Below are 13,025 nucleotides of genomic sequence, written 5' to 3'. Positions count from 1 at the left end.
GCCAGCGTCTTGTTTAACTGTTGAGCCTGAGTTGTTCTCCTTTCCAGTATAGCTCTTGATTTCTGTGGCAACCAGCGGATCTTAGCTTAAAGGTAACAGGGAATATGTTAGGTATCACAGATGTCTCTAGGAGCGTATCCGCTAGTGGATATATGGATAGGTAGGTTATCTATATATATACATGGCTACACGCCCATATATATATATATACGTGTATAGGAATATCCCCAGAGCTAGATAGCTTTTCCTCCTTGCTTCAAAAAAAATCACGCTTCCTCTGTATATAGTTCACAACTATGAAGGTCGATGGTCCAGGTACACACCACCACTGCCCAGTGTGGGGCAGCAAGTCAGGCTATGTCCACAGGGTGGGCGTACTTTCGTTCAGTTATCATATCAGTTTCCAGTGTTGTTTGGTGAGGTTAGTATTCACTTACTTGTACCCATGATACAAAAAAAACAACCTTATTTATCACTTGGGTATTTATATATACATATATTTGTTTCACTAACCATTCAGCTTTGAAGTAGGGTTGGCAGGCTAGGAAGATGTTGAGGGTCTGAGCGGGTTTAAGGAACTGGTTTAGTTTTCCTTATCACACTGTAGACAGGGAGGGAGGAGCTTGCAAGTTTTTCTCCTAAAAAAATATCTCTGATGTATGCTATAGAATGGCCCCTCTCCTGTGTGGGTGTGTGTGTGTGTGTGTGTGCGTGGAATCTCCTGTCCTTGTAACGCGCGTCCGCGCCGTCAAATCCGCGCACACGGGGAAAACGCGCTCTCACCCCTCAACTCGCTCTCTCATTGGTCAGCTTCGTCCGTTGGATTTATGATATTTTCCGCACTCTGTTGCGCTATCCGTGAATGGCGCTCTGTGTGTCCGATCGCTAGCCCCACACTACAGACGGACTTAGTCTAGTGTGGGTAGGAAGGGGGAAGCGCGTGAGGGGACGGGGGTAACTCCGTCCGTTCCCCCTGTGAGGGAGGGGGGTAACTGTGTGCTGGTGTAATAGGGCCTTTTCTTCTTAATCCTAGGTTTATCTATTATATCATCCTGATTGTATTTGCCTTCAATGGAGAGGGGCCCCTCCCCTTCCCTTGGAATAAGGGGTGTATTGTTGTTGTTGTGCTGTGGGCTTGAGATTGTTTTGATTGTATATCAGGGTCTTTATTATGTTACATCTAGCTTCTATTTCTGTCCTTATCACAATTGCATAACAGATTTGTTTACCAACTCTGTTCTATTTTTAGCTGTTATCACAATACACAATAATCCAAGCCTGTTCTATTCTTAGATTTATCACAACACAACAATTTGTTTGCCAAGCTTTGCTCATAAATCTATTGTTTGGCCATCACACTAGGGTGGTAATCCCTGAAAATGTGATATAATATCTGTTTTCTAGATGGGTGGCTGCGTTGTAGCCTCTCAGGATACTCGGGGTTGACGTAGTTTTTCTCTGTTCTGGTGCACTACACTCGTATGTTAGCTCGCAGCTTGCAGCTATGTGGCATGTTTCAGCCTATCGGCGGCAGGGAATGTCCCGTCCTGCTAGCGCCGCTTGCAGCTATGTGGCGTGTTTCAGCCTATCGGCGGCAGGGAATGTCCCGTCCTGCTAGCGCCGCTTATCCAAATCCAGCTGATGGCGGCAGGGAATGTCCCGTCCTGCTAGCGCCACTGGTTCGGATCCTGCTATCTCTTGCAGTAAAATTGGCCTATTTTCAGCCGTTTACACTTATTTGGCTTGTTTCAGCCGGTCCGCAGGCCTGTTTCAGCCCTTTTGGCGCTCAATTCTCCGTTAGATATCAGCGCTGCTCGCGGTTATTCATCAAATTTCGCTGTCTCGCTTCCACAACTGCCGGATGCAGAGTTAAACTTTGCTGTCCAGGGTGGGTAATTCAGGTTGCTTGCGTCAGTTTTGCCAGATTCACTGCTGGGAGTACCTTAGCCTCAGATGCGCGTCTGCTCTACACTTGTGGTTCGCCGTAATCTCACACAGCTGTCACCAAAGTTGTGGTATCTGCCTAGGGTAAATGGCAGACACCAGAGTTCGAATAAAGACTACGGCAGTGTGAACAGACGTGGACACCTTACTATAGAGAAGCTACGCTTCTCTAGCATTCACTAGACAAGAATCAACATCTATTTCAGTTGTCACTTTATTGAAGGTGTAAAGGATACTAAAGCTATATACAACAAACAATAACTACATGGATAGGAATAAATGATCATAACATAAAAGCATTATAATACATATACAATAGTCAGTTTGGGCAATCATGATTCCCCATCCCTGGAAAGGGTGGGGGGGATTAAGAATACAGTTAACCATAATATAAATACATATGGATTAGGAATAAAGATGGTTAAAGCTAAATCATACAGTAAAACATAGATAATTGCAATGGTTAGGTAGATGGCTATCCCTGTCTGGGGCAGGCAGGATAGCCCATGGAGCAGCACAATAGGTAGATAAGCATAGAGGGGTTGAGTGGTAGGTCTGGGTACTAAAGAGGGAAGGTTTGATGATTACTTGTGACAACAACAGTCTGTGTGGGGGCAGGTTTAGATCCTTTATCCTCAGGGTTGAGGTGGTGCTGATAACTTGGTGGTTGAAGGGGAAGGTTCCGGTGCTTAAGATGGGAGAGGGAGGGGTAACACCCCTCCCTCCATTTGCAGGACAACTGAGAGATAAAATCAGTACCGTTATCTGACATCTTTTCAGGTGGCTTCATAATTGTAGAATAACAGGATTTAACTAGGTGCGTAGCATCACTATAATGTCTTGGTTTCTGCATGGTCCAGAGCTGCCGCATACCACATTAGCAAGCTAAAAGTTGCTAATAATTGCGACTGTGTTAAATAGATTTTTGAGAGAACGATAATATGCAAATTCGCTAATTTTTAGCGAAAAAAAATAGAGAAAATTCGCGAATTAGCATTTTTCGCAAAATATTTGCGATTCTTCGTCATCACCTTTAATAAATTCGCCTTTTATAAATCGCAAAAAATTCGCAGATAAAACTAGCGAATTTGCGGCTTTTTTTCAAGAAATCCTTGCAAATTCGCGGATATTCTCTATATTTTTCCTCAAAATTCTTGCAAATTCGCGACTTTTATTTTTTTGTTTTTGCGGCTATTCTCTTTTTTCCTCAAAATCATTGCGAATTTGCGGCTTTTCTCTATTTTATTCCCTCCAAATTCTTGCTAATTCGCGAATTTTGTCTATTTATTTTCGCGGCTATTATTATAGCTCTAGCTTACGTATCATTGCAAATTAGCAGTCATTCTCCTAATCTACCCAGCGGATCCGTATGTTTATTTGCAGATTTTTCACAGAATTTTACGTCATAATTCAACTAAACATTGTAAGCTCTGGCTTAAGAAGTATTGCAAATTCGCCAATGTTTATCTAAACTTCCTTGCAAATATTGGCGAATTCATAATACTTTACTTGAGATATGCTTAACTTTAACCTCTGGTTCAGAAGTTAAGTAATGAGAATCTCATATACTTATTCTTAGGTGACAAAGGCTATAATACTTTCCATTGTATGCTGAAAATTTTCAAATATTGTATACTGTTGTCTGTTGTTCAGATTTTGTTATTCTTTCTTACAAAAAATTTCAAAATACCAGACAAAAATGAAATAGGAAATTATTATGAATATGATATACTTATTTAATTTTTAAACAACCATACTTATATCAAAAATACCAAAAAAAATTATGATTTTCTAAAATGTTAGAGACATCTAGCGGCAAAAATTAAAACTATATTAAGTATAAATTTGTTGAAATCCAATTTAAATGCCAAATGGAAAAAATATAAAAACAGCTCGCCACAATTTTATACACAGGGAGGGAGCGGACATTGTTTTTTACACTAGTCCCCAAAGTCTTAGTATTTTTCGTTGGATTTACAACTTTGGGGACTTTTATTGAACTTTTATTGGTTGCCTTAATAAGTTAAGTGTTCAGACATTTCAATCACTAATTCTAATCTACAGAAGGGGTAATTTTGTGTGTCATCATTGAGGATGTACATGAATTAATTTGCCATTGTCTTATCCCTTTAGATCCCTGTTTTCTACACCTTATATTAAGTGAATTTCAAATTCAATGTCAATTTTAATTATCCGTAAATTTCCATATACAAGAACAGACAAATATTTAACCGGTATGGTATTGAATCTGATAAATTTATGCTGGATTAGAACCGGTTCTTGGGTCATGTATCACAATAAACACTTTTCCGCATAGGGTAAAATAAAATCAATAACACTGGAGTTAATCTTACAAGTTTTCATTTTACTATCCGCGGACAACCATCTAACGATGAAATAATCTATCCCTTTTAGGATTTGATGAAAATAAAGATTTCAACCTATAGGGACAGAAAGCTTTGCTATATATGTATACTAGCGGCTGCGCCCCTAGAAGCACTTTACTTAAGGTAGGGGGAGGAAAAGTCGACCTCATCCCATTTAAAATTTGAGTTTCAAAAAGATAAAGAAGATATTTTTGGGGGGGAGGGGGGTGAAGACACCCTCTCCCAAAATAGTTTAAAACCTTCCTAGGACCTATAAGAAGCTTTACTGTAAAGGAGAACAAAATCGGTTCAGCAGTTAGCGAGATCCTTCAGTACAGACAAAAAACGCTTACTACTTTATATAAAAGGACTAGCGGCTACGCCCCTAGAAGCCTCTAGGGGCACTGGTAGGAGGGGGAAAAGGAGGGGGGGCTTTGCACCAAGATGTTTGATTAACCTGATTTTTCATTCGGTGGGGGTGTCCCACCCCCCAAGAAAATAGCTTAAAACCATCTCAGGACCAGTTGGTATATTCTCTGAAGAGTAGAGCCCAAACGGTTCAGTGGTTACTGAGATCTTAAGCTTCAGACGGACAGACAGACATCGTTCTACTTTGTATTATAGATTTAAGTAGTTAGAATTGTCATATTTTTCGTCAATTTAGGCAGGTTAGAATTGTCCCATCGATTTAAAACTTTGCAAGGTGATTCCTGTAGTACGTAGGTACAACTTAGAAAATATATAAGTTACTTTTATTGAATTTTCATTGAATGGTTCACTAACTTGAATATCATTTATTTGTTAGTTTGTTCTTCCAGTAGAAGGGGAGGGGTGGGGTAAAGTGGGTGGATAAGAGCGTTTGTTCTTTTAGCCAGCTAATAGTTTCAATTTATTAAAGAACATGATAATCTTGTGTAAAATCCATGTAATAATAATCCATTATATAATACTAGCGGTTACGCCCCTAGCTTCTAGTGGCTCTGTATTCAAAGGGGAGAGTTAAAAAGCCTAAAACCTTCCCAAGACTTAAAATAGAATAGCCTAAACCTAATCCACAACTAGCCTAAAACTATCACAAGACAAATATTAAGCTTACCTAAAATAGAAAGCCCAATCGGTTCAGTAGTTATTGAGATCTTAAGCTTCAGAACATAGAACCGGTTCTAATCAAGGGGATAATAGTCAGTTTTTAAGCCAAACTGGAAAAATTTTAATGAACAATTGAATAAATGCTACTAACTACTCTATGATTAAGTGTATGTTATACAGGGATAGGAAAATGGCCGATAAATTGATATACAAAATTACCCCTTCTGTAGATTAAAAATTTGTGGTTTAAAAGTTTGAACACTCAACTTAATAAACCAACTTATCAAAATTCACTAAAGTCCCCAAAGTATTTAAGTAAACCAATAAGAAAACGTTATTGTAAAACTTTGGGGACCAGTGTAATATAACCATTGTCCCCTTTCTCTCTCTCTGATATTTATTGTTTTTTTTATCAGTAGCGAAGCTACTCTATAATTTGAAATGTCCGTCTGTCTTAGTTTGGGGGAAACGTGATTTTCTCGGCTCTTATAAAAGATAAAAGATTGATTTTTTTTTGACAATTACCCCTTATGAACAATTAGATTATTTGTTGGAAAAGTTTGAAGAGAAAGAGGGGACAATGGGCTGTTTAATGTACTAGTCCCCAAAGTTTTATAAGATTTATAGTAATATTTTTTTTCTTTGGAGAATTTTGATTGGTTGGTTAATTAAGTTAAGTGTTCAAACGTTTCAGCCACTAATTTTGATAATATAAGGGGTAATTTTGTCATTCAATGTCTTATCACTTTAGATCCCTGAGTTTGCATTAAATTTTCAATTGCTCTTTAACAAGGATGACAACATCCATAAAAGCGAAGCACTGAAACGGTAGGACAAACGGACATTAACACTTGTATAGTGTCTGAACTGAATAATCAGAATATAAAAGAATCGAAACAGTCGAAGCAAAATTGTAAGTAAATTTGTTCAAAAACTGCTTGATACGGGATAATGTTTCTGGACATACTTACATTTTTAGGACTTGATTATAGAGTTGCTTCGCTTATACTATTGTTCTTTGTTGTCCCATGAATCAATATACAAAAAATCAAATCAAACGGATAACTAGATCACATAAAAATTTGTTGTTAAAAAAGTAGAAAAATCAACATGTTTAAAATGGACGTACGGACATTCTGTTAATGATTATAGAGTTGCTACGCTTTCTAAATCGTACCTAAGTACTACAGGAATCATCATGCAAAATTTGAAATCGATAGGACAATTCTAACCTGCCTAAATTAACGAATAAAAGCTATCTATCTCGGACGGACGGACGTACGGACGGACCGACCCTAATTATAGAAAAGCTTTGCTTTTAAAAATATATAAATATACATACACAACTATCTCTCTCTATACACAACTTATGTTACATACGTAAAATCATTCTTATATGATGAATTTCCCAAGTTTTAAGATTTTTTGGATAGTCCTCCAGGTTCCGGAGCTCCAGGCCTCCAGGTGGTCACTGTACAGGTAAAAGTTAAAAATCAACTTTTTTTGATGAGTTAGAGGTCAACTTATAAAACAAAATATGCATCTTTTTGAATATTATTCACATATTGGAAGAAAAAACATAAAGATTTTATTTCATAAGCTAACATCGTATTATAAACAGCTTTTCGCGGATATTATAATGTACAATTATAAGATAAAATTAATTAGCCCTGAGAGGCCGAGGATCATAAATTGATATACATACATTCCCAATGTTGATAAACAAGATAAGATGATAAACTAAAATTGCTTAAAAACGGACCTATGGAAGCTTCCCTAAAATTAATTACTTAATCAGTTTAATGATTACCGAGATCTTAACGAACAAACACAAAGTTATCAGTGAAGCACCACTGTTTTTTTAATTTTCAAATGTTAAGCATCCTGTATTTGATTTAGTTTGAGATAAATATTTATATAAATTTTAGAAAAGTATCCAACTTTTAAAAGCCAACCAAAATGAGCAAACGTTTTATAAAATTTGGGTAGCAGCATATTTTAAATTCCAATCCCCAATCCCTCCCTGTTTATTACGTGTCCAGTTTGACCGCTCATATGCTCTCACATGCACCTCATGTAACTGCTATTGATCTAGTGCGCATATTTGACCGACAATGCTCGTGCGTTTTCATCTTTGAACTAAATACTGGGTATATAAGAAAGACAATTCACATTATCCCAATTAATACCCAAAAACATCAATTGTCTATCTAACGGGAAATGTTCTCAATAAAATCTAAATGGATTTGCATATCCTCAAAATTACCTCTTCTGTAGATTAGTTTTCGTGATTGAAATGTTTAAACACTCAACTTAATAACACAACCAATGAAAATTCAATAAAGTCCCTAAAGTTGTTAAGCCAAGGAACAATACTAAGACTTTGGGGACTAGTGTAAAAAACAGCCCAATGTCCCCTCCCTCCCTTTGTATAAAATTGTGGAGAGCTGTCTTTTCCATTGCACATTTAAAATAGAGTTAAACTAATTTTTCTTTTATATAGTTCAAATATTTGCCGCTAGGTGTCTCTTACTTTTTAGAAAAACTTTTTTTTTTAGGCGTTTTTAATATATGTATATGTATGCTAATTAGCAAGATTAAAAATTTTAAAAAATTGGCGAAAATATGCAAAATTGCACTAAATCTTATATGCTAAACTTGCTAATTAGGGAAATTGGGAACTTAAAAAAATTTGACGAAAAAATATGCAAAATCACACTAAATCTCATATGCTAAACTTGCTAATTAGCAAAATTAGGAATTTAAAAAAATTGGTGAAAATATGCAAAATTGCACTAAATCTCACATGCTAAACTTGCTAATTAGCAAGATTGAAAATTTTAAAAAATTGATGAAAATATGCAAAATTGCACTAAATCTCATTTGCTAAACTTGCTAATTAGCAAGATTAAAAATTTTAAAAAATTGGCGAAAATATGCAAAATCGCACAAAATCTCATATGCTAAACTTGCTAATTAACAAGATTGAAAATTTTAAAAAAATTTTAAAAATTGCCGAAAATATGCAAAATTGCACTAAATCTCATATGCTAAACTTGCTAATTAGCAAGATTGAAAATTTTAAAAAACTTGCGAAAATATGCAAAATCGCACAAAATCTCATATGCTAAACTTGCTAATTAGCAAGATTGAAAATTAATAAAATTGGCAAAAATATGCAAAATCGCACTAAATCTCATATGCTTAACTTGCTAATTAGCTAGCTTGAAAATTTTCAAAAATTTGCAAAAATATGCAAAATCGCACTTAATCTCATATGCTAAACTTGCTAATTAGCTTAAGATTGAAAATTTTCAAAAATTGGCGAAAATATGCAAAATCGCACAAAATCTCATATGCTAAACTTGCTAATTGGCAAGATTGAAAATTTAAAAAATTGGCAAAAATATGCAAAATCGCACTAAATCTCATATGCTTAACTTGCTAATTAGCTAGCTTGAAAATTTTCAAAAATTTGCAAAAATATGCAAAATCGCACTTAATCTCATATGCTAAACTTGCTAATTAGCTTAAGATTGAAAATTTTCAAAAATTGGCGAAAATATGCAAAATCGCATTTAATCTCATATGCTAAACTTGCTAATTAAGATTGGGAATTTTGAAAAATTTGGCAAAAATATACAAAATCGCACTAAATCTCAAAATGTGATAAACTAGCTAATTAGCAAGATTATAAATTATAAAAATTAGGGAGAAAATAAGCGAAAAAGTTTTTTTTTGGCGAATTTTTAGGGTTGATAAAGTATGCAAAATCACAAATATAAAGCTAAGATAAAAGTTGCAAAATCGCACTATATCTCAAAATTTTCTAAAACTTGCTAATTAGCAAGATTGGGAATAAATCTAATTAGTGCTAAATTGCAATCATTAGCAATTATTAGCAAGATAGGTAATTTGGAAGTTTTCATTTTAAGTGAATTAGCAAGTTTTAGCACATTTTAAGATTTATTGTGAATTTGCAACTTTTATCTAATTTTTTTTTTTGCGATTTTGTATATTTTAGCAACCCAAAAAAATTCGCCAAAAAAAAGCATTTTCGCACATTTTCGCTAATTTTTTTTTGCATGTTTTGTCGTGATTTCGCAAGGTTTCGCAAAATATGCGATTTTGCAAACTTTCGCTAATTTTCGCAACATATAATCGCAAATATTTCGCGAATTCGCCATTTTTTCGCAATTTATTTGCGAAAGTTGGCGAAAATTTCGCAAATTTGTCGGCTGGGTAACTGTCCGTGACGGACGGAACGGCCCTTATTAAAGAAAAGCATTGCTTTTAATACACTTCGATGGAAATCATTCAATAGCAGCGTAGCAATACCAATGACTAAAAACGTATACCTAAAGCTTCTTACTTAAAATTTCTTAAATAGCCAATAAAAATAAAGTTCACAAACAAAATAAAGAAATTAAACTTACATTGTTAAAAACTATACCATATGTATATTATTTAATTTTGAATAAATTTTGATCAATCGTTCTTAAATTTAGAAATTCAATAGATTAAAACTTAAACTAGGTTTTTGATCTTGAACTAATGAAAAAGAAAAAAAACTTTCTTTTTTATGAAAATAGATAAAAGTTTTAAAAATTTTATTTCTTAAAATGCATTATCTGCATTTTTAGAATCTTAAACTAAATTATTTTAATCCAAATCTTTTCCATATTATAAAAAAAATAAATTCAAAATATCAACATGTTTAAAAATGTGATACTATACATATTAATGCCAAAAAAAAAGATTAATTGCAAAGAAAGAGAAAGCAAAGGAAAAGAAATAGCTAGACAAAGTGTCTCAAAAAACAGCTTTGTGACGTCATTATAACGATGGATTATCCATCTCTTTTTTAAGGGTTTTCTTTCCTACTTCTCCTCTCATCTCCCTCATTTTTATGAATTCACATGGCTGATTTTTTGAGAAACTTAGTCCAAATACGAAATGAAAAGAAAAGAAAGAAGCCATTTTAGGCAAAATGAGAATGTTATTTTTGTATTAGTACAAGTTAATGCCTTGGCCCCTAAGATAAAAATTAAAACCGTATCGATGTCTGTCTGCCTGTCTGTCTGAAGCATATGATCTCAGTAACCGCTGAACCGATTTGGCTCTTCTCTTCAGGGAAGATACCTACTGGTCCTGTGATGGTTTAGGCTATTTAATTTGGAGTTAGAAACCCCAACCCGCCCCACCCCCCAAACAAAAAAAAATTTTTAAACTAAAATTTGACCCCCTCCCTAAACAAAAAGAAAAAAAAATAAACTTTTAAAATCTAAAATACGAAAATTTAGGTTGATAAAACCTCTTAGGGCAAAGCCCCTTGAGTCTAGGGATGAAGCCGCTAATAAACATATAAAGAAATTAAGTTAAAACCCGTTCGTTCAAATTATGGTTGTTTGTCATTTTCTTTACTTAATTATAAGTTATTAGTCCAAACTTCCAGGTTTAAAATTGGAATTTTAGAAACATACAAAATAATATATAGAGTAGATACTAATAAAAACAGGGATGACAATCGCAGATGAGAAAATCACATTACCCCCATTGGATGGATGGACAGATAAAATGAATTATAGAGTACCTTCGCTTCTAATAAGGACAGACCTGTATTCTTGAGTCGGGAGAGAAAATTCTTCTGCCGTAACTTAACACTAGCAAGTCTGATCCATCCTGGCCTTTCTCTCGTAACCAAGATATCTAGAAATGGATAGATAGTAAGATAGATAGTATTATTTTCTATCATCTACCATAATTGATCACTAGTAACTATGATCCATCCTGGCATGACCTGAAAAAGAATTCTTAAAAATGTCAAAAGTTAATCTTTCTTACACCAATTTACATATCTGCTTTATACTATATCTTAATTGTATTTTATCGGCTACACCCCCATAGGCCTATAGGGGGAAACCCCCACTCGCAATTTTCAATCTCATTTTTGAAAAGAAAAAAAGAGGCATTTTTATTTTTGGGGGTTGTTGTTTTTTTTTGTAGTGCGATTTCTCCTAGGAGTTCAAAACCATAAGGGTGTCCCATAGTGTAGTGGTTAGCGCACTACGCTGTGGTTGGGAGAAACCGAGTTCAAGTCCCCACATAGACTTTGCACTTGGTTAACAAATGCTGTCTTAATTTGTCAGATTATGATCACGCAACCTTCCCTAAGATGCCCTAGGGTTGTAAGGGGGAAGATTTGTAGAAAGTTAGGATTCTACAAATCAAGCAGCTCTAACCATGCTTTCCCTCATCCATGCTCCTCGTACACTCAGGCATCCTGTTAATTTTGAATAAGGATATATACATATGTCTCTAAAATGTTGTTAGCTTCTTATTGTTCCACTACTAATAGAAAAAAAAACATTCAGAACTACTTGTCCCTTTATGAGAATATTTTTAGTTGTAATTTTTCGCCTCACATTTCCCTACTTTGACAAATTGACAGTTCAAAGAGGTAGAGACATTATTTTCTCTCCTTACTCTTAACATGTTAGGGAAAGAGAAACTAAAGAAAAAAAGTATATTAAAAGAATTCTTGAAATAAAGATAAAATTTTAAGTTTAGACTGTTAAAGACTTATCTTTATATAAATAAAAATAAACTTATAGTTATAAAAATTTTGTTCTTTTTTTTACAGGGCTTCATGTAGGTTCTAGGCAGTTTTTCTTCTATTTTGAAGGAAATTACGTCACTCCCTAGTGAAGGAAACCCCTTTTCCAGAAGTAATTGTGCTTTAATCCAAAGCCCATTCCCTCCCCTCCCAACGGGTGGGGGGGGGGGGGAGACAAATAGCTTGTTCGTACATTGTGCAGTGGTACTTTTAATCCTCAGATGCTGTATTCCTTATATTTGTGAATATTTCTCGCTTCTAGTCTTTATATTCAAGCTATCATACATCAGTGTATATTTTATATTCTTTCATTTTTACTACGTAAATTTTTTCAGAATAAATTACTTTACAAATTATAGTATTTTCAATTTCTTAAGTTAACAATTAATTGTTTAATAATCTTAAAATAAGATCGGGCCTTAATTTGTTAAAGCTGGAAAAATAACAATAAAAAAAGCATAGATGTAATTGTATAAGGACCAAGGGACAGACAGGCCAAACATATTAAACTCATTTAATTTAGGGGCAAACCTGAGACCACAGCCAAGTGGACGTGTAATGCCTACCTAGCCCATCGCCTTATCAATTGTAATTTTGTCTTTGCTTCTTCTTTATTTATTTATTTGTAAAAACTGAAAAAATCAAAATTATTCAAAAATTAAACCAAAATTCAACTTTTCCAGATTAAACCTAACCAGAGATCAGCCATCTACTCCAAAGCTTAAAAAGCACAAACGGGGGAAGCTTCATGGCGAGTCTCTCTAGGTAATTTAGTTCATATTCTGTAATAATTGTAAATTTTGCCAAAAAAAATAAAAAACAAGATAAAATAATTACCTGAGATTGTCTTTTTCAAATAAATTTGAGAATAATAAAAATCCTTGTTAATTACCTAATCAACTGTTTTTATTTAGAATGTAAATTTTCCTCATCTGCCAATTGAGCACTAGATTAAGATTTGCATTTCGCAAAAGGTAAAAATTATTCAGCAATAAAAGAGCAACCTGTTC

General features: G+C 34.4%; 1 protein-coding gene across 1 annotated transcript in view; it reads right to left on the bottom strand.

Moving 5' to 3' along the window:
* LOC145315278 (lachesin-like) overlaps positions 1 to 13,025 on the bottom strand; it is a 61,343-nt gene that overhangs the window by 38,230 nt on the left and 10,088 nt on the right. Inside the window, exon 3 of the mRNA XM_080155304.1 lies at positions 11,016 to 11,108. Within this exon, the coding sequence (XP_080011430.1) occupies positions 11,016 to 11,108 (93 nt within the window). The remainder of the gene's footprint in view (positions 1 to 11,015; positions 11,109 to 13,025) is intronic.

The sequence above is a fragment of the Acartia tonsa genome, chromosome 3, assembly GCF_053477335.1.
Source record: "Acartia tonsa isolate MP-2025a chromosome 3, ASM5347733v1, whole genome shotgun sequence".
Lineage (NCBI taxonomy): Eukaryota > Metazoa > Arthropoda > Copepoda > Calanoida > Acartiidae > Acartia > Acartia tonsa.
This window is presented reverse-complemented; position numbering and strand designations above follow the sequence as displayed.